Source organism: Microtus oregoni, unplaced genomic scaffold (assembly GCF_018167655.1).
Source record: "Microtus oregoni isolate MIOR12 unplaced genomic scaffold, Mior012 000008F_ref0000371, whole genome shotgun sequence".
Taxonomy (NCBI): Eukaryota; Metazoa; Chordata; class Mammalia; order Rodentia; family Cricetidae; genus Microtus; species Microtus oregoni.
This window is the reverse complement of record NW_024543067.1, coordinates 3,145,885-3,172,294: the sequence shown is the minus strand read 5'-3', so window position 1 is coordinate 3,172,294 and position 26,410 is coordinate 3,145,885. Positions and strand designations below refer to the sequence as shown.

The 26,410-nt window shown below is 42.0% G+C and overlaps 1 protein-coding gene across 3 annotated transcripts in view; it reads right to left on the bottom strand.

Annotated features, from left to right (window-relative positions):
- Slc44a1 (solute carrier family 44 member 1) overlaps positions 1–26,410 on the bottom strand; it is a 157,280-nt gene that overhangs the window by 91,012 nt on the left and 39,858 nt on the right. For all 3 annotated transcript variants that reach the window (XM_041656922.1, XM_041656921.1, XM_041656920.1), the window contains exons 2-3: positions 26,235–26,324; positions 16,543–16,685 (exon numbers count right to left, since the gene is read on the bottom strand). In XM_041656922.1, coding sequence (XP_041512856.1) covers positions 16,543–16,685; positions 26,235–26,324 — 233 coding nt within the window. The remainder of the gene's footprint in view (positions 1–16,542; positions 16,686–26,234; positions 26,325–26,410) is intronic.

Here is a 26,410-nt window from a genome sequence, read left to right as displayed (position 1 = left end):
GTTCCAGGAGATCTGAAACCTTAGTCTGACTTCTGGGAATACCAGACACACATGTTTTCAACAGACATACATGCAAGCAAAACATTTATATGCATAAAATAAATCTAAAAAATACAAAATAACAGTCAGGAGACTGGCAAATCTTATGTGCTCTCCTGACTCTTCTTTCACCTGTCAACAGGTATCTGGCCTTGCTTGAAAACAGGCTGGGGAGATGACTTGGTAGTTAAAGTCTTGCTTCAGAAGCAAGAGGAGCCGAGTTCAGTGTGCAGATCCCCAGAACCCATGTAAATGCCTGGCGCACATGCTGGGCTATCTGTAATTCCACCCTTGGAAAGCAGAAATAGGGAATTCCCAGAGTACACTAGGTACATATAGTGACTAAAAACTCACTATATAGTTGAGTCTGGGTTCAACTAAAAAGCTGTCTCAAAGAATAAGCTGGAAGAAGACTCCCAACATAAACCTTGGACTTCCATGTGCACATATGGCCACACATACACACAAAAGAAAAACACATACACATGAAAAAATAACCCTAGTATCATAGTCTCCTCTATCTATATTCCATATCTCAGCTAGAATTACACAAAACCCCAGTGTATAGAGTTCAAAGTACCAAGTGTCCCCTATGGTCTTACATCCCAGTCTATTTAGGTAACTTAAGAGTGTTTGCCTTGTGGCTTTTGGGTTCCCAAACTCTGATAAAACCCACAAGTTTCTCTTTCTGTTTCAAAGCCTGAAAGTTCATAGCTCATTTGGTATTCAACTTCAGTAACCACCCTGAGCCTAGACATCTGGTCTAACTTCTTAGACACATCCACTGTGTGGCTCAATCGCTCCCTCTCATGAACAGACTACTGTCTTACAATATACATGCACCTTTTAATCCTCTGAAATTATTTTGTAAACAAGAATCTTTTTTTCTTCTATTAAATTAGTATTTTTTCATTTATATTACATACCAACCACCGTTTTCCCTCCCTCCCTCCTCTCCTCCCATTCCCTACCTGACTCCCATCTACCTGATCCCCATCCACTCCTCCACCAGCTCCATTCAGAAAGGGGCAGGCCTCCCATGAACTTGCACAAAGCAGGGCAAGTGTTATCACCTTTGATGGGTACATATCATTCAGATCTAGAAGTGGAGTTGCTGCCTCATAGTAAACTCCATTTTTATAGTATTTTAATCAATGAATTCTACACTATGAGGACTTTTTTTTAATTTCACATCCCAGCCTCTGTTTCTCCCACCTCCTCTCCTCCCAGTTCCTCCCTGACACCCCTTGTTCCCCAACCTCTAATCTCCTCCTCTTCAACTAAGCTGGGTTCATAGGGGCTCACAGAGACTGAACCGACAACCAGGGAGCCTGCATAGAACTGACCTAGGCCCTCTGCGTATATTTTACAGTTGTATAGCTTAGTCTATGCAGGGGCTATCCTCAACTCTTACCTGGCTTTTGGGACCTTACTCCTCATACTGGGTTGCCTTGCTCAGCCTTAATACATGGGGAAGTACATAGTCTTATTGCAACTTGATATGCTATGTTTGTTGATACTCATAAAAGACATGTCCTTTCCTTGGTGGAAACAAGAATAATTTTCAAAAGCATTCCCAAGTAGAGAAAAATGTTATCTGCTTTTTATTTTATGATTTATAACAACCATGATTAATTCACTATCCTGTTGGGTCTTAACTGGTACTGTATTAAGTCTATAAATTTACATTGGTTGTATTGTTGTAGTTACTGCACTGAGACTACCCACTAGGAGATCTTATTTTTATTATTGTTCTGCTTTCCTTCTATTAAAATATTCTAATTCTCCGCACTTGGTAATTTATAAATATGCATGTGTATGTGCAGGTACAGAAAGATAGACTGGAAAAACAAAAGTATTATCTTTTTCATTATGTTTTCAGCATAATAATAAAATAAATGGCTGAATTCATGTAGGCATACGTTTTGTAACCTGCAATTTAAGCGTCTCGTTTGCGGCATGTTTTTTTGTGTCTCCTCAGCAGCCCATGTTGCAGCCCCTTGTCGCTGGCAAACAGCATTAGCTCTCGCTAATGGCAGACACACATTCCATTTATCTCTTTTATGATTTGCTGTAACTAGCTATGTAAAACAACGGTATGCAAAGACAGCATCCTTGTTTGCTGGAGGCAAATTATTACTATCTCTGCATAACCTTGATAGCTTCCCCTACCAGTCTCCTTTTATGACCTCAAATTTAAAAAGAATTGTCAACAGAAAGTGCCAAGGTCATTCAGTGGGAAAGATGAGTCTGATAAATGCCACAGGGACGTTGTGCAGTTTTCTTTAGGGCAGGGCATCAAGCCTGACTAGTTCTTCACAGGATCTATATTGTTGAAAATGACTCACACAGCTGGGTAGTGGTGGCACACACCTTTAATCCTAGTATTAGGGAGGCAGAAGCAGGCAGATCTCCCCAGGCTGGTCTACAGAGCCAGTGCCAGTTCTGGGTCAGCCAAGGCTACAGAGAGAAACCGTATCTCAAAAAAAAAATCTAAATAAATAAATAAATAAATAAAATAGAATGAAACAAAACAAAAAACAAAACCAACCAACCAACAAACAAAACCACCACAGAAATAAGAACAACAACAACAACAAAAAGCCCTTAAATAAAGCACAGAAAAAAAAATCTTTGTGACTTTGGGGCAAAGAAATAAATTCTTAGAACAGAAAATTGCACAAGCCATGAAAAGATCATCAAAACTGAAAGCTTTCCTCCCCAGGTTACTAGTAGGAGAGCTGTGGAGATGGCTCAGCAAGGAAAGGACTCGCCACCTAAGCCTGAAGATCTGAGATCAGTTCACAGAACCATGCAAACAGCTCAGAACACTGCGAGGAGACAGCAGGATCTCTGGTACTCATGCGTCACCCCAGTTTAACGGTCCTAGCAAAACATCATATATTAAAAAGCTGGAGAGCTCATGAGAACCAACAGTTAACACTGACCCCTAAACCGGTCGGTGGTGGTGCACCCCTTTAATCCCAGCATTCGGGAGGCAAAGGCAGGCACATCTCTGTGAGTTCAAGGCCAACCTGGTTTAGAGCTAGTTCCAAGACAGGTTCCAAAGCTACAGAGAAACCATGTCTCAAAAAACTGAATAAATAAATAAATAAGACTGACCTCTAGTCTAAACACATAAACACACACACACACACACACACACACACACACACACACACACACACGCCATGGAGAAAACAAAGACAGCACTGGAAAGAGATGACTCAGTGGTGAAGAACACTTGCCACTCCTACAGAGGATCCAAGAACCTACACCTTGTGACTCACAACTGCCTGTAACTCCAGCTGCAAGGACTTCAACACACTCTTCTGATCTCCTCACACACACAAATAAAAAATCTTCCCAAGAAAACAAAAGGGTAAAACATAGTCTACCAAAGATATCACCAAAACATATACACAACAAAAGTTTGCTGTCCAGATCATAAAGGCCTTGTATTAAAATTATAAATCATTCTTGAAATTCCTTTATAAAAACCAAATTGTTTTTTTAAAAAAAAAAAAAAGGTGAAAGGGGGCTGGAGAGATGGCTCAGTGGTTAAGAGCACTGGCTAGTCTTCCAGGACTTGGGTTCAATTCCCAGCACCCACATGGCAGCTCACATCTGTCTGTAACCTCAGTTTCAGACAAAGACACCCTCACAAGGACATTCAGGCAGGCCAAACACCAGTGCTCATTAAAAAATGTGAAAGGTGTAAGTACATCACAAAAGATAGATGAACAGACTATCACTACTTTAAAAGTATTGTTGGTCATTTTGGAATATGAAATAAAGAACAAGTAAAGACTGAAAAGTGAAACGTGAATTGAGACCATAAGACAATGAGGCACCATTACACACCCACCAGAATAGCTAAAAATAGACAACACAAAATGCCACGAGGAGAGAGACCAATTAGAACCCTCCCACTTTTCCTAGCAGAGATGCAAATGGTGCAACCACTTTGGATGGGAGAACATCCAAATCCTAGCATCCACCCAGGAATACTGAAATGCACGTCCTTACAAAATCATGTCCACGAGTTTGCAGGCCAGCGTGTCTTGTGAAGGTTAAGAAAATAATTTTTAATTAAAAAAAAAGCTGAATAAGTAAGATGTAATACAGTCACACAATGAAATATTACTCAGCAATTTTAAAAGGAATTAACTACTGGCATATTTATAAAAATGAATATTATGTTAATAACATTTTTATGTTATGTTTAAAAAAAAAAGAATCAAAAAACAATCCAGGTATGGTGGTGGTGCATGTATTTCAAAAACCTAAAACACTACATATCACATGTTTGTGTGTATAAAAATCCTAAAAGGTAAAACTATAGACAAAAAGCAGATCAGTGTCTGCCTGGGTTCCCAGGATGGAGGAAGTGCTGACTATAAAGTGGAACAAGGATTACTGTAGACAGTGCTTAATTGTATATATTCACCAAAATTCTAAGTGGATATGTAATTTGTCTTAATAAACCATAATATAAAATATTTAAAATTCCTTCTTGAAAATGCCCATTCGCAATATCCCACTTAATCTAGACCACCAGTATGCAGGTAAGAATTTAACTTTATTCAGAGAGAGCTAAACCTTGCTCTTGATTTCTGGGAGTTTCTCTCTGCATCTAAGGAGTGTCTTTGTTTAACTGGGCTTTGGGTCACGACATATGAGACTTACAACATGATTTACAGTGATGGAAGACATTGTAGGGACAGATTAGGGGCGGATTATTCTAGAAAGACCAGTATCATTGTGTAAACTAGGAGTCTGGGATCACATGGTATCCATTTGACCTGTGAGGCAGAGAGCTAAAGACTAAGTCATCTACACAATAAAGACACAATGAAATGCGCCAGGCTTCAGGTGAGCTTCCTAGATGCCCGCACTCCGCACTTGACACACGCTATTCTGTGCTCCATTCTGCCTTGCTTAACTCTTTCCATGGATAGGAACAATGTGCTCCTTTTGTTGGGCTAAGCCACATTCTTTATGCGGAATACACCGGAAGAATGACTACAAAAGTTTTCAGTGACTTTGGGGGTTCTTCTGGCAAATACTTGAGCCCAAGGGTAATTACTGAGTTCTGAACCTCAGCTGGCATCGGAAGTAAAGGTGGCCATGGGGAAACTGCATGCCTGTTAGCACCCCCAGGTGCTCTCAATGCAGACCCTGATTCGTTCACACCCATGGACAGGTACAAAACAACGTCCTAGCTGACGTGGTTAATGATTATCCCAAGTATGTTACAAAGGTCTCTGAGAAGCTTTTTAAAAATGTTTATAGTTCCAGGTTAACACGGAATCAGCTCCCACTGAAAACCTGTGGCTCAAGCATGTGCAGCAGCTGCCTAACTTAGGGATGGCAAGTATGTGCACTAGTCCTGCCTAACTTAGGGATGGCAAGTGTGTGCACTAGTCCTGCATTGAAGGAAACCAATCGCCCTGCTTGCTGAGCTGCACTCGTGTGATCTAATTCACTTCAATACTCGACTGCCATGTCCTGCATTCCCTAGAGATGACGCACACAACTGACGTCCTCTGCAGACTGCGAGCGGTATTAGGCACAGCAAGTATGCTACGGGCAGAATCCCACTAGAAATTACTTTTTTTAAAAAAAAATTAAGTTAAAGCTAAAAAGTAATGAGATCTCAAAATATAACAAAAATTATTTTTGCAACTATGCCTCCATAAACTTGCCATTTGAAAATTTAGATTTTACAATTTCTAACGTTTTCTGTGAGTGAAAACAAGCCTGGAAAAAAAATGCACTAAACAATACAGCAAGTTTCGGTTTGATCTTGTGTTCCCATTCCTGAATGCGGATGATGCTTGTGGGATAGGAAGCCAACAAATGCAGGTTCATTTGAGGTCTCTATTTAGGGTATTCTTTCTCATTTTATGCTAAACCAGAAGCTAGCAAGCTAAGGTTGACACCTGAAAGTATTTGATGGGAGACTGGGGTTGGGGATTTCTTTCAAAGCTAAGCAAAAATGCTGAAGACTGAGAACATATCAAAGAATATGAATATAACCACCTATTTAAATGAACCTTGGAAACAAGCAGGTGAGCTGTTGGCTGCTCTGAAGAGCACTGGAAAACTCAAGCTGCAGAACAATGGAGAAAAGTACTACATCTCATCTTTCTGCTTCGATTCCATGGGAAAGCTGGAAGTTCCTTTTCAGGTACAAATCTTCACCCTGCATCAGCCTGGCCTGCAAGAAGCCCAACCTCTAAGGCTAAGATGGTAAGCCTTAACCTGAACCTCTACCGACCAAATTGGGGTTCTACATCTGACTGAATCTACCTTATTCTTCAGCCCTCCATTGCTGGTTAAGGCTCTTTCACTAGAACTAAGAAGCTGCCCCAAGGGAAGACTCATCATGGAGGACCTTGACCCAGTGATGATACCTCCTGAGTCACACACAGGTAAAGAATACTTGAGTTGATGGTAGGCACTGAAAAGGACTCCTTACAATGAAGGAAACAGAACCTCAGTCCTAAAGCCACAGGAACTGGCACTAAGGTAAGGTGTGAAGATGACTCACTGCCCAGATTAATGAGAAAGCATTGTAGCGCTGCCAATGCTTTGATTCTAGCCTTAGGGAAACCTGGAATAGAGAACCAGCAAAGACTCAGACTGCCTTCTGTAGAACCCCATTGCTTACAATCAGTAGACCATCAGATTTACACTCTAACCCAAAGAAAATGACCAAGAAAAAGAGTGTACAGTGAAAAGCTGAACTTAAGCCAACTTTACTTTCCCCTAGCCTACTTTCTATTTCATTACCACGAGAAGCGGCCAGGAACTCACAACTGATTTTCAATAAATGTATGCTAAGGGTCAGATGAAATAACTTCAATTCTTTTTTAATTGTTGTTAATGATTTATTATTTATTCTGTGCACATCAGAAGAGGGAACTGGATCCCACAAGACTACAGGTATAGATGGTTGTGAGCAGTCATGTGGACACTGGGAATTGAACTCAGAGCCTCTGGGAAAGCAGTCAGTGTGCTTAGCCACTGAGCCATCTCTCCAGCCCCAAAGCAAAAAAGTATACTTTTTTGAGGGGGTGGCGGGGTGATGGAGGAAGGTCATTGGCTAATAAAGGCACTGCCCTGGCCCATTTTATTGGTTAGAGGATAGGTGGGAGGAGAAAACAGGACAGAACGCTGGGAGGAAGAGGAAGTGAGGTCAGAGACTCCACAGCTCTCTCGGGAGCAGACGCCTCAGAGAGAGACGCCTCAGAGAGAGACGCCATGCTCCTGGCTCCTGGGCAGACGCACGCTAAGAAGCTCCGACCCAGGATGGACATAGGCTAGAATCTCCCCGGTAAGCGCACCTTGGGGTGCTACACACAGATGATTAGAAATGGGCTAAATTAATATGTGAGAATTAGCCTAGAAGAGGTTAGATAGAAATGGGCCAAGCGGTGTTTAAAAGAATACAGTGTCCGTGTAATTATTTCGGGGCATAAGCTAGCCGGGCAGGCGGCTGGGGTGTTGGGAACGCAGCCATGCCGCCCCTATTACTACAGTTGGCACCCCAGATGGGACCCGAACCCACAATCCCTGGCTTAGTTACTTCAGGTCAAAGATACAGAGAACCTGTCTCAAAAAGCAAAGAGTTAAAAGTAAAAATAAACAAAATAGAGGTTAAAACAAAGCTGCACAAAGATGGAAAATATACAGAGAATTTTGATACTGTATGCTATTATGCTCTCTTTGAATCGTTTGAATGCTGAGGAAGGACCAACAGCTGCTAAAAGATATTTATTTATAAATACTGCTGAACTAATCCAACATAGATATTTTGAATTTGGATCTAAGGATATGATACTTTGGAAAGGAGTTTCTTATTTTGTTTTCACAGAGGATGAGACGCTGTTCATTTCTTCTATTCTGATTTGGTATGATGGACCACGCCCTCCTGAAGGGTTGGTGTGAACACCTTCAGAAAATTGCTTCGCTCAACTGCCAACTGAGATGAAACTAGCACACAGGTTATACCATGAAAGACCTAATTAACGACGCCCCCATTCAGCAGGAAGCAGTTTGGAGAGAAATAACTGCGCCCATATTCCCAAAAAATGTTTATAAATGTTCTTTTACATTTAAAGGGGGATATGATATAGATATGAATAATTTGCATTAGTATAGATTTTGCTTTATTGATAGAGATTTAAGGTCAATTTTGTTATATATATATAAGTGTTTCTGATTTTGATTAAGGTATTGTGATTGTGTAGTTCATTTAAATACGTACTGTATAATTAAGAAATATAGGTTGTGAATGGATAATCATCGATAATAGTAAAGCTTGTAGTCATGTTAGTTAGATTTTCTAGATATATAGAGATATATTTTAGATAGACATTCTTCATGTCTTTCAAAGATTACAGAATAGGACATTTAATGTTTTAATAACTGAGGACTTTTCATGACAATGAGACACTCTGCTCCTGGCAGCACCAATCTACTTCAAGAGGAAGATGGGCATCGAAGAGGCTCCTTATGGAGTTTGATAGCCATTTGGGCAAGAAACTGCTCTTGCCTGGACTCTTGCATAAACTGGACACAGAGAACCCACAGAGAGAGGACTACTGAACTTGTCTAAGGTGAGATGATCTTTCGGGGTTCCTGATTCATGAAAGAGTCTGCGAGACATTCTGTAGGACACAACAGATAGTGACTGAACTGACTTTGAATTTTCCTGCTTTATGGAAATGTCTGCTGGATACCATGGGCCTGAAGGCTGAAGATGGATGCCCCAACGATACAGAGGAACTTTGGGTGACTGTCCAGGCAGCGAGATGTCTCTGTCATTTCTAGAGTTTTAAAAGTTGCTTTTTTCTTGTTTGCTTAGGTAGTAGTGTATCTTTCTGGAGTCTTTGATGGAGTTAAGAATAGTTAGTTATAGTTATAGTTTTCCTTAGTTATGATAAAGATTATTGTAACTTTTACTTGATAACTGTTTTGTTATATGTAATTTTGCTATGTTAAAGCCTTTTTTTTTTGTTTAAACCGAAAAAGGGGAAATGATGGAGGAAGGTCATTGGCTAATAAAGGCACTGCCCTGGCCCATTTTATTGATTAGAGGATAGGTGGGAGGAGAAAACAGGACAGAACGCTGGGAGGAAGAGGAAGTGAGGTCAGAGACTCCACAGCTCTCTCGGGAGCAGACGCCTCAGAGAGAGACGCCTCAGAGAGAGACGCCATGCTCCTGGCTCCTGGGCAGACGCACGCTAAGAAGCTCCGACCCAGGATGGACATAGGCTAGAATCTCCCCGGTAAGCGCACCTTGGGGTGCTACACACAGATGATTAGAAATGGGCTAAATTAATATGTGAGAATTAGCCTAGAAGAGGTTAGATAGAAATGGGCCAAGCGGTGTTTAAAAGAATACAGTGTCCGTGTAATTATTTCGGGGCATAAGCTAGCCGGGCAGGCGGCTGGGGTGTTGGGAACGCAGCCACGCCGCCCCTATTACTACAGCGGGGTAATAGTGATAGGCTCTCTCTACATAGCTATGGCTGGTCTGGAACTCACAGAGACCCACCTGCCTCTGTCTCCCAGTGTTGGGATGAAAGGCGTGTGCCAACACTGCCCAGCCAGAATTTTCAAGAAAGGTGAATGAACACCCTTGAGCACACAGCAGTAAGAAGAGAGTCTGGTCCCAGCACCAAGAGCTACGCTTAGCCGCAGAAGCCTCAAAACAATCATTTTAGCAAATTTTACCTGCATCTTTTTTTCTTTTTCAAACAGAGCCAAAGATTTTCAGCCAACAAGATTTGAAAACCCTTTTTAATATTTCTTAAAGAGTTATTAAATTACATCAGGCAAAACAGCAAACAACTGTAATTCCAGAAATCGAGGGGCTGAGGCAGAAGCACTGTATGAGGTCAGCTGGCCTAGGCAGGTTTTGTCTGAGAAACAAAACAAAAACGGCAACCAAAACATTGCCTTACTGAAGAAAACCACTGTCTGGAGACCAGAAGGCTATATGACCAGGTGTGGGGCTAGAAAGACTGGCAATCATTTAAAGAATGAATCCATCCTGCACAGTAGTACAGTGACTACTAACTCCCCACATGCGCCTTTGCACAAGCTTAGGCACTGACCAGAGATGTGGGGTAGATGAGATGGAGCGGCTAACCTTTAGGACACTGGCCATTAGTGTCCTGAAAAAACTCAACACTCCTCCAAAATAAGACCACTACTCATGAAACACTTATCTTACTTAAGAACTATACAGTAGGTATGTTTCTATAAATATGAAAAACATATAACTCATAAAACAAAAATCTAACTATAAAATGAAAATTATGTAGTTCACCATCACAGTTTATATTCCTCATAGAAAAAGAAATTTGCAATAGCTTTCAAATTCTTTAAAACCTTAGAGATTTGGTCTCTTTCAAGGACTCTGTGGTCATGATTTTAGGGAACCTACTTCCCTCCATGTTCCCTAACAGCTGTTTTCAGTTTAAATATGGACAGGAATCTCCGGAATGGAAAAGGTGCAAACCCAAAAACACTGCACAGCTCACAGGAGGCAGTGCACGCAGAAAAGATGGGGCAGGACACAGGGTGAGCTGAGACTGGCCTGCTATTGGAGTCGGCGCCCAGAGCCGTGGCCTCAGCACCTGTTTGTTTAACTAAACACAGCCAATAAATAAATAATAAAATAATAATAATAAATTAGAGGGAAAATTCACCTTTATTGTCATATTCAGAATTGTTTTTCTTAATATTCTCTAAACAATATGGCATAACAGCTCTTAACTCAGTATTGGGTATTATAAATAATTTAGAGACGGTTAAGTCCACGGAAGGACATGCATAGGTTATAAGCAAATACTAGGCCATTTTTAAGAGGGATGCAAGCAGGAATTGATTTGGGTATTTGCAAGTGTTTACTTTCTGGATCAGTTCCATGGGGATATAAAGGAGTATTTTTACATGTCTCCAAAAGTCACTCAGATGTCTTAGATGCCAGGTCCTAAATAATACAGGAGCTCAATGATCTCAAGGTCCCTTCTAGCACAGATGTGGCAACCTGATAGCTAAATTCACTACATTCTGGTGGTTTTCACCCCATTTCCTAGAGGATTATGCAAAATATCAGAAAATTAGATTGGTGGGAAAGCACATCTTCAGAACCTATAAAAGAAATCAATACTGGTAAGTAAGACACTGGGGAAACCTCAGTGTAATAAAGAAAGTTGACACTTAGCAAGATCGTGTGTACAGGAAGGAGGGCAAGGTTCTCACAACAGACTACCTCATTCAGAACAACTACGAACATGCCCTTCCTCCCTGCCCTAAGAATGCCGCCCCCTTGTCATACCCTCTCCTCTGAGCACCCAGGAAGCGAGAATATTTGTTGTGGAAACACCAAGCCCTTCCCACTACCTCAAGTCTCCTCTCAGAGGCCAACAAAGCGAGACTCCTTGCCTCAGCACATTTCCCTGAACTAATTCGGATATCTGGACACTAACTGATGCATCTCTGCTCGGCCCACACTGACACCCATGAGAAGGGACGCCCACACCAACACTCCTGTCACTGTTCCCAGCACCTATCCCACCATCATGCGATGACATTGACCATCTGGCCACAACAGAGCAGCCTTCTCTGCTATAATATAATATATAATATAATATAATAAACCCTTCTCTTTATAATACAGATGATAGCAATAACTTTCACATACATTCTAAGGATGCTTACACATTATAGATTCAAGAAATATGGGCCAAATTAAGAGTGGCAGAAGAGATTTATTTTTGGAGCTGCCAATCAGTTCACCACCCACTCCCTACAATCAAAAGTTGGGCTCTAAGCCCAACCCATGACGGGCAGCATCATCACCGAAGCTCAGCTACACGGTAAGTCACTCTCCATTCAAGCATGTTTGGCAGGCTGTTGTTAGATAAATGATCTTACATATTTTAGAACTCTCTGGCTCTATAACAAATGAGCGTATCTGAGTTGACCCAGACTTAGACCTTCTCAGATTTTGCTTCTATGCAGGAAAGTGTTACATTTCTCAAGCAATCAACTCAGAAATAAATTTAATTACATCTGAAGTTGAGGCTTTCCTATACTGTATAAACACCGAGGGGGTAGTTCCCTGTAAAACCTTGTTACACCAACAAACACATCACTCAGATGCAAAGTGTTGCTGGGAGGAAAAAAAAACATACAATTAGAAGGGTCAATAGGACTTTTCTTTTCTAGTAAGAACATTCTTTTTTTTTTTTTTTTTTCAAGACAGGGTTTCTCTGTAGCTTTGGAGCCTGTCCTGGAACTAGCTCTTGTAGACCACGCTGGCGTCGAACTCACAGAGATCCGCCTGTCTCTGCCTCCCGAGTGCTGGGATTAAAGGCATGCACCACTACTGCCCAGCTTCTAGTAAGAACATTCTTATAGTCATCTTGGCAACTTAAACATTTGGTTAAAATGAGACAGAGCTGACCCCTTCTCCCGCCTCTCGCCTGGCTTTCCTCCTGTGATAATTACAAGTAAATAAACCCCTATCTAGGAATAGGAGTACTCAGATCTGAGCACTACAAAAAATGTTGCTTCCGGGAAGACAGGGCGTGGCGGTGCATGAGAAAGTCCAAGAGGCCTCCTTTACCCCTGATTTTTTTGTTCGGGTCCTTATGTAATTTTTTTCTTCCGTGAGTTTGAGTAAGAGTTGAAATTTGTGCCTCACCAGCACAAATATGACAAGGATGAAGTCCATGACTTCCACGGTAACAGCAAATATAGGAGTCATTTCCACATGGCGAGCAGCTTTCTTCTGTGACATTCCTTCCTACTGTACTGCACAGGGGTGTAACCGCCACTGTCCGAGGAGATTCTCTAGATGCTTCTCTGCTGTTCTGATGGAGTAAAGTCCCACCCCCACCTCTACACCTGGACTTCTGGACAGACAGACACTGACGAGACAAATGTGTCTTGCTTTAAGTCACTAAGTTTGCAATACTACAGTTACCTAGCAACCAATAATTAATGCACATGAGAAACACAATATAATCAGAGAGCAAATTGAAGGCAACAGGATAACGAGTATGAGACAAGAAGGTTCAGGCAAACACAGTAAAGGGAGACTTACTAAGGGACAGGGTTATTCTGAAACACTTCAGAAAAAGGTCAGCTGGGAGACCTGGTGTAAGGGTTTCAAAGGTTCAGAGAAGCAGATGAGCAGAAGGAACAGCACAAAAGTAGAATCAATCAAATGCCAGAGACAGTAATAACAGCACACTGAGGAACAGTGGGAGAGGGCTGGGTAGGTGAAATGGGTCCAGATCTCAAAAGGCCTGCAAGGTCAGGGGCTGAGTGGGCTCATCTTTGACACTATAGACCACAGCAGGAAAGCAAAGGCTCTTGAAGAGGAAAATGGCTAAATAAAAGCCCTATTTTCAAGAACTTAATCCTATCACAGCAGAAAGGATAGAGCTGATTACAGATAAGAAGACCAAGAATAGATATGCTAAGCACAGTAGTCTTCACGAGAGGCTAACGGGTGGGGGAGGGGCTTTACCCACATTAATAACCAAAGGCATGCAAATTAAAGCTATAAAGCACTATTCTATGATTTATCAAATTAGTAAGGAATAAAACCTAATAATACTAACAAAGATAAAGCAATCTCAGACACTGTTGGTGGGAATGTAAATGCAACAGTCTTTATGGAAAGTCATTCAGTAATATGCATTAATAATCCAGAAATATTCAGACCCTCACACTCAGTAATTCACTCCTTAGAGTGAACTCATACACTCATTCAGCAAGTGTTACATGGACTGCCTACTTCATTCCTGACACCAGGCTAGAACTAAGGATCCAACGCTGGAAAGAGCAGGCCTATGGCTTTCATAGCGTACCGGAAAGACAAAGTGTCAAGAAACACGTGGAATTATTTATATTACAGGCCACAAGGAGACTGTGCTTTCAAATGGTTATTTAAAATTGCGATAGGTGCTTTTTCATTTGGTAGGTAGAATGTCAGTCTCACATTTTAACTTGTGAAGCCCAAGACATCTTATCTGAATAGTGACCTTTCTGCTGAGAGAGACGAAGGATGAGGAGAATTTAGCTACATGGAAAATGGGAAGGAAAAGAATTTCGTAACAGAAGAGACAACACTCGTGAAAGAATGTTAGAGGTTTTGTTGTCACATGACTCAACAGATAGATATGATCACCAAATGAGGACCAGGAACTGTGGAACGGCCTTGAGATGAAAGTTAGGAGAAAGCAATCGAGTGTCAGCCTATAGCCCAGGGATGAGAGTGCCATGTTAACTGTGGAAAGACCAAAATGGCTACAGACAAGGGCACCCAATGCATGTGGCAGGAAGAGGAGTGAGATAAAGCTAATACAAAGAATGCTGCCTGCTTGTCACAGTTCAAATAGGCAGACTTACCTGAAAATGGATATCTAAGATTCTACCAGCCGTGAAAATCATTACCACTTAGAGACAGAAATGTTTGGCTGGGTTACACCGAAAAGGTGAAGAAGAGATGAAGCGGGGGTTAAAAATACCTAAGTGGGCATGATGACACAGGCCTTCAAATCCCAGCACCGGGGAAGATAAGGCAGGTGTATCTCTGTGATTTCAAGCCCAGTCTGGTCTGCATAGAGAGTTTCAGACCAGTCAGGGCTACACAAGTAGATACTGTCTCAAAAACAAAAAAAAAACAAAAACAAAAACAAAAAAAACACAAAAATACATATTAAATATGTGCATATGAGTTAAAAAATTACTTGGAAACCCATTTTCCCTATAGTTAAGCATGAATGGCTTTTGACTGTGCAAAATAGTCACAGAAAATGAGTCTTCTCAGAATAATATATGCTTTTTATTTACCAGAGGCCAATGTGTATATAAAAAGCTCAAAAGATTTGGAATCTGCCCCGCCTCTACCCTGCCCAAGCTGATGAACACCACAGGGTTAAATGTAGAGAGTGGGACCTGCATGTCTTAGGGCACATTCGTGTTCAGAATCACAGGCAAGTCATGAAGGGAAACATGAGGACAGTGGGCTGAAGTAAGAGACCCTCTCCTTCCTGTGCCCCCAGCTGAGAGTATCATATACTTGGTCCATTTAACAGCATTGGGGACTTTAAGGGCATCTTATGACACAGGTGCTATTGATGCTTTTCAACTTCTACATGTTCAAAACTATTTGAAAATAGAAAGTCCACGAAGAAAAAGATAGAGGTACTCTCAGTACAAAAACTGACCCAAAGTCTGAAATGTGTATTAATTATACATGAGGCAATTATAAAAAAAAAAAAGGAGAAATAAACCCGTTTTCTCAACTGCCAAGACTCTGTCCCCACTCCTCTCAAAGGATGCAGGATGCCAGTGCATGTCAGGAAAGATGCTCACAGTCACTCAGCCTAGGCAGTTGCCTGAGCCTGTCGAAGCCTTTGTTACTCATGCATCACAGAGTGGTAAATGCTTGTCAACTGTGAGACGCTACACATACATTAATCGTTGTTTCTTAAAACTTTACTTGACTTCTTTCTCATTAGAGGGAGAACTTATCTAAGAAAGGATAACTATTCAAAGTTCTTCAAGTTTGTGAAATCATCAAGTTCACTTTATACAGAGGGGTCAAGATTCAGCCAATAGATTCACACAATAAGTTGTTACAAATTGTCTTCATGGCAGTTGCCTGCTACAACCTCAAAATGTTCTGATCTGACTTTTTCTATAAAGTATATTAGACTAATTAGCCTTGTTATCTTGCAAATAATTTTATTAATTCTGACGACCTGGTTCAACTTGAAATAACATAATGAAGTTTGATGGTATATTCGCTCACGGTCTGAAGAATGAAAAAAGACCATACAGCAATCATATGTACAATGTGTTTACAGGATGAACTACATGGTCCTCGTTGACATTAGAAATGAAATAATAGCTCTTGAAGAAAAAGGACAATTAAAGTCAGGAGTTTCAGGAAATCCTAAAGATGAACAGTGAGAACCCAAAGCAAATTTTACAGTCTATCAAAGAAGATACAGCTTTTCTGAAACTGGAAAGGCTTATATACTCATAAATGATGCAATCGCCAAGTATTACTCTGAAACTTTAAGGCTTGGATATCCACTGTCATCTAACCAGTCTCCCATGAAGTACAACCTTAACAAGGAAAATATTACCTTACTTTCTGGGTTAAGGGGTAGAACATAACCTAAAAGCTAATGGGAAGACAGAGCACTAGAGGGACTCTTCCAAATCAGGGCTTTCTTTATCCACTAAAACTTCAAGGAGGCCCATTAACAAGGTATTAATTTTGTTCCCTGGAGAATGTATTTGTTAAATGAAAACAGGAGAGAGCAAATACCACATCAAGACAACAACAAAACCTCTTTTATAAGAAGTTTATAAACTATTCCATAGCTTTTTAGGATAGAAAGAAAGCATGCCTTCCTGTACTTCCCTCCCTCCATCATGCAAGGGTCTACTCACTTCCGGTGAGTGTGGTCCAGGCCACTGTTTGGTATTGCTTCCAGCTTCGCATTTCTCTGCCCACAGATATTTCCATAGCTGTCATATCCTGACACTAGTCTGGCGGCTGCACCTGTTGCTACTGAAAAGCCACAAATAAATCCCTAGGAAAGAAAACAGAAAAAACATACACAAATAAACCATTTCAATAGCAACAGTCGCTACTTGATATGATAATGAGCTTCTTTTGTCTGCTGAAGGGAACAAAGAGCTATATTTCCTTATAGCAAACACTATTACACTGTTTTCCTTGGTCTGCATGGGAAGAGCATGAAGAAGTCCACAGGGGAATACCATTTGCTTCTGGAACAAAACAAATCCCAACCTTCTATCTCTTAGGATTGCCTTTGCATTTTGTGACATTCATGGCAGTGCCTCCACACTGAACACCTGCTCTGAGCCAGGCTGCATGCAGGGTATTTATCAAACATTCTCCAATTCTCCTGAGGTGGAAACCAGGGCCTGGGGAAGTTACATACACTACCCAAGGCCACAAAAGCTAGTAAAGATCAGTATGTAGAATCAAAGTCAGCTGTCGTCATTCACTAGTTTTCCTTGGTCATAAAAGAGCTCTGTTAAATAAACAACAAAGGATACAGAGGGGGTTAAAATCCAGAGAGCAACAGGCTGTGAGGTCTGAATCATCACTTCACACAACCTTCCTGCAACAAAGCTGCATAAGGGCCAAGATTTACATCATGAAGCTCACTCTTGATACAGGAGAGTGGAGGGAGAGTGGGCCACTGGCTTCATGGACTGTAAAGGTCACTTATCTCAGGGGAATATGCTTCTTCCTGGTCCCAAAGGCAAATGGTAGACACTAGGGACCACATCATGCTCGCTGAGTCAGACATGAGCTGATCACAACCAAGCAAGGAAGCCAAAGGCCGCCACAGCATAACAGGCATAAGAATAGCAAGTAAGATCAGCAATGGCTAATACATTGGCTGCACTGGACACGGGGAGAGGGGGTGGCCTGGCCATCGAGAGGACTCACTTCTGCTATTCTTTATCAGGTTATGAAGGCAGAGACAGTCACCAGCAATTCTTTTCTCAATGGTGCTGCTGGATCTCAGGCTGCAGAGGTGCATGCTCCAGTCTCAAGCAATTCCTCAGAGAAAAGCATTCTCCCCGCTACGCATACTTACCCAAAAAGCCTACAAATCTATAAACTCTCTTTTCCAGATAGCTCTTCTGACTTTGTAGAGATAATGAGAGATGCAAGCACAGCTCTATTCAGTGGAAGCTTCTAAAAGCATACTCTGTGAGAAAGTGGACTGAGAAGGGTAACTGCCCAATTTTCTAGTCTGGGACTCAATCTTCTTTCTTCCTCAGTTTACTCACCTGACAAATAGGCATAGAGTGTGTAGCTCCTTGAGCTGGGTAGGGATTAAAGAGCATGGTAGTGAGAGCTTAATAAATAGCTCCTATACTGATATTAGGAACCAGGGCATGTATGAGGGAAAGACTGTGGGCTTTGGAGTCACATACGCGTGCATTATCAAAGGACACTGATGATGTCATTTTCTATGTGTATGACTTTGGTCAAACTTACTCAATCCTCCATGCCTCGGTTTATCCTAAGTGCGATTAAAATCACTCAACCCAAAGGCTGCCATAAGACATACTAGAGACAATACATGTGAGGTGTTTGTCATGGTAAATGCCAGCATCCCATTCCCTTGAATCAATAGCTGAGTGGCCAGCACTGATGCAAGGCATGGCTTGCCAGCGTGGCTTGTCAGCTGTCACTCACTTTTACTCCCCCCCCCGTACCCTGCTCCCTCTCAACTTCTCTTAACACTGGAGCATGCTAAGTGTCACCCCTGAACTTAACTAATACTATGACATGAAAAAAAAAAAAGCCCTACCCTCGTATATACATACACATATTCAAATGAGCACACCCTCTTCATCCTATGCTTCAAATCCTAATTAGGATGCTGTGTGCTGAGCAAGATGGGTAAATACAGAGGCTACAATGGAGAATTTTTCTATCATTTGGATCCCAAATGTCTCCCAAAAATCTGTGTTCAAAGTCCCCAACCTATGAGCTTATGACGTGACTGGGTGGGTATGGCTGTGTAACAAGCCAGCCCGGCATGTCTTCAGGCTACACAATGCCTTTGTGGAACTGTGAGGCCGTGGCTGTTGCTTCATAATCTCTCACTGTCAGGGCATGAGGTGACTCTACTCTATTCCATGTTCCTACCACAAGGGGCCAAGCACTGGCCCCAAAGCAGCAGACTGAACGCTCTAAAACTTTAAGTCAAAATAAACCTTTTCACTTCATAAGGTGGCTGTCTCAAGCACTTGCTATAGTAAGGGAAGGATACCAAGAAAGATCAGGGGGTAACAAAGGGAATAAGTATAGTGGATGGACTCCCCCTAACATTACTCCCTGGGAGCCTTTGATCCAATCACCAACATCCATTCTGCTCTCCTCATCTCTAACAGCGAGCAGCCCATCCCTCAGCATGATGGCGAGAACTAAACGTGACAACACAGATCCAGTCTCTGGCTAAGTGTCTGCTACCTGGCAGGTGATCGATACACGGGAGCCGTTAGTAGTAAATCTGAACGATGAAGTCAGACCGCAGAGGTTGACACCAGCACCAAGAAGTGACAAACCCCCCTCTGTTCCCTGTGTCAGAACAAGGTTCCGTGAGGCGGGGGTAATGAGTAGTAACGCTGGTAATTCTGTCCTCACACAAAAGCACTGTCGGGTCACAACAAAATTTCTTCACTAGTCCAGAACAGCAGAGTGGTTAGTTAGAAGGTTATTTTCTTCTTTCACTATTTAAAGGAGGTTTTTTTTTTTTTTTCCAACATTTGATAGAAATTTTGTTAGGATTCCTTCAAAGGGTTTCTGATTTCCCTTCCTGGTTGTTTTTTTTAACAGTACTGTTCAATACTATGGGTTCCTCCTCTTCACCATACGCCACCTCAGGGATGTGACAGGGCATAAATTACATGAGAAATATGTATGTGTGTTTATACACACACACACACACATATATTCATATGCCAAACTCGGACACTGTCATATTTTCACATTGGTCATTTAAAATTCCTAGAAGCTTCCAAAAGTACTACAGCAGAGACTATGAGAAGCTGCAAGGGTGAGATGGGGTAAGGTAAGGGTGGGTAGCAAGTCACTAAGGGGTGAGAAACAATGACTATTATCCTAGAGACTTCCTGCTTGATACGAGCAAGATGATGCAGAACAAGGCCCAATCTAATTAAAATTCCAGTCTCTGTAAAAAAGAAAAACACTAAAATTCAAATGCAGGCGACAATATCATTGCAGAAGAGAGAAAAAAAAAAAAAACACAGTACATGAAATTAAAACAGGGTGGGAGAGACTTTCCAGAACACACTCAATACTTTAATGGCTTTTCAGAAAGACTAGGGAAAAGGCGCCCAGCAGAAAGAAATCACACCACAGGAGAGCCTTTGTCAATGCTGAGCGAGACACAGTCACTATTACTGAGTAAGGGAAGCATGCTGATTGACAGAGCTACTGAAGGGTTTTGGGGACTACTGTGCAGAGAGGCACAGCCAGACCACTCACAAAACTCGGTGACTAAAAGCAGATACAGGTAGAGAGCCAAGGGACAGGGGATCGCAGACAAGACCTGGCTACTGACTATCCACCACTGAAATGAGAGAACTTGCAAATGAGAAAACTGTGCTGCTTGCTCCTGTTCTAAGGGCTAGCATTACCTAAATAAGAATTTCTGCTTAGATTTGTGCACCACCAGGCTACGTGTTCCTGTCGTGTGCACGTTTGATTTTCACACCTAAGTTTTAACTAGGCAACTGAGCAGAGCAGATGGTCTTCACTAGGTGTGGGGGTGGGGGCTCAACAAAACCTGAGGTGAGTAGGAGGAGGGTGTGAATATGCCAAAAAATGCGGCAAAAATAGTAAGCAGGGGAAATGAGTGACAGGCTAGCCGTGTCCCAGCAGTTCACAACAACATACCCCCCTAGCTCTTTCTCAAACACCATCACATCCTAAGTGGCAATCAGTGCTAGAGTCGATCTCCCCAGTAACACACATTTAAAGCAGCAGGGTGGCACTTGGGTCTGGAGATCCTCTTCCAAGAATCCTGGATGAGAAAGGATGCTGGGATCTGGCAGATAAGTCGGAATAGAAGGCCTGGCACAAAGGTATGCCTATGCAAATGAAGCTTCTGTGAGCACACCAAATCTATGGCTTCCTTTAAAGTTTAAGAGGAAGCATTGCTCTCAAAGGAAGAAAAAAATTTTGACAAGTCTAGAAAACTGTACTCAATACGCATTTTTTGTAGCATATGAAAAAGAGTATATCCCCAAGAGGATAAAGTGTAAGGGTCCTAGATTATCAGGCCCTTTAGGTGGTTCAAGTCATTTTTACCATGGAATGGTTTGTGGGGGGCATAAAATTAGGTACCTATTTCTGGTAGGTACAGAAAGCATGATTGGAACTCTAGGAGAAACAGGTTAGGATTTGAGCTGAAAACTTCTACCCAGAATCACTAGAGAAAATGCCTCAGGATGGGCTAATTTTTCTTCCACCTCTGTGTCATGGTATCCACGAGGCAGACTACTTACATACTCCTAAATTTGTTTTGTTGTTGTTGTTGTTTTGGTTTTTCGAGATGGTTTCTCTAAGTAGCTTTGGAGTCTGTCCTGGAGTCTGTCAACCAGGCTGGCCTTGAACTCACAGAGATCCTCCCCCGAGTGCTGGGATTAAAGGCGTGTGCCACCATGACCCAGCACTAATTACTTACTTTTCCACCTCTTTCCTTTCCTCCTTGTTTAAAAGCACTGCCTTTTGAGTTTCACACCACTTATTTGGATTTCTGCCTTAAACTCCAAAGTGTTCAACCTAAAATCTCTTCCACCTTTCAAGCCACCTTTTTAAAAATAATTTAATTTTATGTGCATTGGTATTTTGCCTGCATGTATGTCTGTGTGAGGATGTTGAAAGCTGGAGTTATAGACAGTTATGAGCTGCCATGTAGGTGCTGAGAATTCCACGTGGGTCCTCTTGAAGAACAGTCAGTGCCCTTAGCCGCTGAGCTACCTCTCTAGTTCCCAGGCCACCTTCTCAAACCAGTCACATCACACCCTCACAAACCCTTCCTGTCACTTGTCAGAGCGCCAAGCAGGATCTCCACCCTGGCGGGTCACTAGCGCCAGGGATCTGGCACCCTTACTAATGGAGAGCTGAGGGATGAGACTTCAAAATAAATTCTGGATGACGGTCGTGTATAGGTCGAAGTGAGAACTATCTGGCTGAAGATACAATATTTTCAATATGGAAAATTGAAAACAGGAATCTGGAAATGCACTGTTATGCCAGATATGATGGTAACATACCTATGATCCTAGCAGAAGGAGGATTGCAAGCATCAGGCTAACAGATGTGATGGTAACATACCTATGATCCTAGCAGAAGGAGGACTGCAAGCACCAGGCTAACAGATATGACGGTAACATACCTATGATCCTAGCAGAAGGAGGATTGCAAGCACCAGGCTAACAGGGACCAGGCACGCCAGCACACGCCTGTAAATCCAGCACTCAGGAAGCTAGCGCTGGAAGATTATGATTTGAAGCCCAGTCTGCCGGCAAGATTTTGTACCCCCCCGGTTCCCACTCCCCCCAAAATTAAATTCAAGCATGAATGATGATAACAATTCACCTTGGAAAGCACCTTAAGTTCTTGGCAACTCAGGCACTAAAAACCTTGTTATTAGAGAATAAGAAATAAATAATGACAAGGAGATGGGCATGTGTAAATAAAAAGATTTAATAATGGAGGTGGGTGAAAGACAACAGGGTTTCAATATGTCTAACTAGAGTCTAAGTATCAAAGTTAAGACTACAAAGCTACAAGCTAACCGGGAATGGTCTATGAAAGGAGCAAGCAGGGTGTATCACTAAAGGAAAAGAGAAAGCTCTTATCTTTGTCACTTACTAGATAAGCTAATACTACATCACTACACCTTGCTCACACACTGGTGTAGACTCTATCTTACTGGATAGTTTAGAGTTATATGAGCTACTTAAAGGAAAATGTGAACATAGATTAATAATGTTCAACAGATGCTCGTTGAGTGTATGTTTTAAAATTCCAGATGGAACTGGAGAGGTGGCCTCGGCAGTTAAAAGCATTCGTTACTCTTGTACAGGACCCAGGTTCAATTTTCGGCACCCATACAGCAGCTCACAACCATCCATAACTCCAGTTCCAGACCTGACACCCTCTTCTGACTTCTACAGCCACCAGGTACATGTGTGACACACAAATATACATGCAAGCAAAACACTGATACAAACAAAATAAAATAATAATTATTTTAAAGCTAACGAAAAAAAACATTGCTAAAGTTTTTGAAGAATAAAAATCAATCCAGATGGAACAGTCCTAATCTGAAAATCCAAAATCTAAAATGCTTCAAGATCTGGAATTTTCTGAGGACCAGCATGAGCCATGTGTGGAAAATGCCATGAATGACCTCCTGTGATGAGCTATAGCCAAAACTATATAAAATTGCCTGCAGGGTATGGATATAAGATATACATGAAGCATGAAGGAATTCTGTTGAGACTTGGGTTCCATGCCCAAGATACTTCATCTCATTGTATATATTCACAAATGATCAAATTTTACATTTTATATTTGTGTGCACATATGCACAGGGAGGTCACAGGACAACTGAAGAGAATCCGTTCTCTCCTTCCACCATGTGAGTCCTGCGGCTCAAACCCCGTCATCAGGTTGGGCACAAGGCTCCTTTGTCCGGTGAGCCATCCAAACACTTTTTTTTTTATGTCTTTTTTTTCTAAAGGTTTATTTATTTATTATGTATATAACATTCTGCCTCCATGTATGCCCACACAACAGAGGAGGGCGCCAGATCTCATTACAGATGGTTGTGAACCACCATGTGGTTGCTGGGAATTGAACTCAGGACCTCTGGAAGAGCAGACAGTGCTCTTAACCACTGAGCCATCTCTCCAGCCCCCAAACACTTTTAAAATTTTGGAACGGGTAACACTTTGAACCCTGAGCATCTGGGATATGATTCATTACAGAATGAAATTCAAAGGGGGTGAATGAAAAAAAAAACATATAAAACAAAGCCCAGAAACCAGAAGCAAAAACTGTGAACCTCAGCTGTGCATACAAGATGGGCAGCAGAACTTTTAGATTACTTCCGTGTCCTCGTGGAGAGACGTGACATCAGCTCAATTCCAAGGGAAAGCAACTATTTAAAGAGTCACTCCAAAACAAAGAAAGCCGTGCCGTATTTAAAAGCACACATGGTGGGTCTTAATTACCAGCAGGATGAAATCGGCATCATATTAACTACCACTGCATTAAAACATCTCAGTAAACAGCCCCTTATGCTCAAGTTGCCCCCAGTCAGTCCATCAACATTAATGACTGCACTTTCCAGGGCTACTCAAGCACAGAAAATCAGAAGCACCTTGGGTGGCAGGGCACATGTTTTTCAGACATAATTCTGAAGGTCAGTTGCTATTTGCTCTGTGGTTACATTGGGTGTGGAAAAGCCGTGGACAGACTTTAGTAGGCAGTCTTTCTGTGCTCCTTGTGAATAATCATGCATGCTGAACTTCTGAAGTGAGTCCTCTGAACTGAGCAAACTCCTGAACGGTACCTCAGAAGGCCTGAGTTCGGAAATTAGTATTCTGACTTTTTCTATGTGTCCTAAATGTGGTAAAACTGTACTTTTTTATCTTTGAAACAAATACTCCTTATGTTCCTAAGTTTATCGTATCTCATTCAAATGTACTGTTTTCTTTTCCTCTGCTGGGGATGAGAACTGTACCTACATCTGTGGCTACTAGCTATGCGTCACACATGATGTCTGCGGTGTGCAGAGAGCCAAGGAATCCTGACGACTTTCATTACAGACAAAAACCAACACTTCCCAAAAGAACCTCTATAGAAAATGCGGGAAGATGGGGCCAAAAATACAGATCACAAGACCAAGGCTGCTCAAGACAGTGTGATTGCACGCTGAGTGGAAGACTAAGAGTTGGAGAACGAAGCACTAACTGGGTTATATTTAGGAATATATGCATGTACAGATATGTATACAATAACAACAGAAAAAGGGCCTTGAATTTGAAGGAGGGTAGGGAGGGAGATATGGGAGGTTTAGAGGGAGAAAAGGAAAAGGGAGGTGGTGTGATTATACTATAATCTCAAAAATAGAAAAGGCAGGGCAAAGTGTCCTGTAAGAAGAAGGTTGAGGCCTCTAGTGGTTCCCCACGTGCAATCCAGAAGTCTCAGGAAGACTTGTCAGTAGGAAGGGGCCTAGCAGAAGGCAGTGGAGATCAGCAAGTCCTCTGAGACAATCAGTACTTAGTACTTAATCAGGCTTAGTTCTCATTACAAACAAGAGTTCCCTTGATGAAGAGGGAAGGGGTGCTAGAAAACGCTGACCAAGCACAGAGCTGGGCGAGCAGCTCTTCCATTCATTAGCCAAGTGGCCTGAGAGTCTTCTTCAGTAGGTTTGAGGTTTAATCTATAAGCCCTCTAAGGTTCCAAACACCGGTCAGTGTAACCCAGCTGTCAATCATTTTGGGGCCTACCACCCTGCCTATATGAATCCCTATATCCAGAACCCCGGCAGGCAGGCAGCATGCCCAGCACATTGCCCTGAGACTCTGCTCCTCATACTCTCTACCAACATCCTGATTTCCAGAGAGATGCCACCCATCACAGTGGGCCTAGGGCTGACCTGAGGGAAAAAAGCACTGGGAAGCCTCTTCCCCTGCAGGAAGAACTCAAACTGTGAGAACTCAAAAGTGTGATGGATATTGAATAGCTAAACCCTCACAATTCCAAAGACATGCCAAGTCTCTGGGAAAAGAAGTGACCAGCCCAAAAATAACCAGGAGTCTTGTATGGCTGGAGGAGTTGGTACTCAGCATCCTCAGCTAACCATTCAAGATAAGATTCCAAAGAAACCGGTGCTGTGGAATAATCTTGTACACTGCAAAGATTTGTCACTAGGATTGGTTTAATAAAAAGCTGAATGGCCAATAGCTAGGCAGGATTTGGGGGGCAGAGAGGATGCTGGGAAGAAGTGCGGAAATAGAGTCAACAGCTAGATGGAGAGGAAGCAGCATGGGCAGTAGAGTAAAGGTAATAAAGTCACGAGAAAAAAAGTTGATTGATAAAATGGGTTAAGTTATAGCTAGTTAGTAACAAGCCTAAGTTATCAGCTGAGCTTTCATAATTAATAATAAGTCTCCGTGTCATGATTTGGGAGCTGGGAGGAGGGACAGAAACACTTGACTACAAACTTGCATCAAATGATCTGGCTTCCTCAAATAATTGGGTGAAAGGGTTAAGACTCTCATTGGCTCCTTTTCTAATCTCAGTTTTCATGCAACAAAACAGACAAATAAAAGAAAGTAAAATAGCAAGGGAATACCAAATACTACTACTGAATTGCACTAGAGAGAAATTAACCCCCCTTGATGGCTTCTCAGGCCCTCCAATTATCCCAATTATAACTGTAGGGAAGAGATAAGATACACACACAGAGATCCGCTGGAAGCTACCCCTCCTGCCTCGTTCCCTTGCATACAGAGCCGAGGCTGGTTAGCCTGAGCGTCCTTACCATCCCGATGCAGAAGAGGACAAAGAGCAGCAGCCATGGTATGTCTGTGCAGCTACGGTCCTCCAAGGGCTTCCATTCTCGCTTGGAGCTCTAATTCAAAATACAAAGCAAGAGAACATGGTAAGTGCTGATTTTAGTTAAAACTGGGAAGGTACAAACACACCATTTTGACCCAC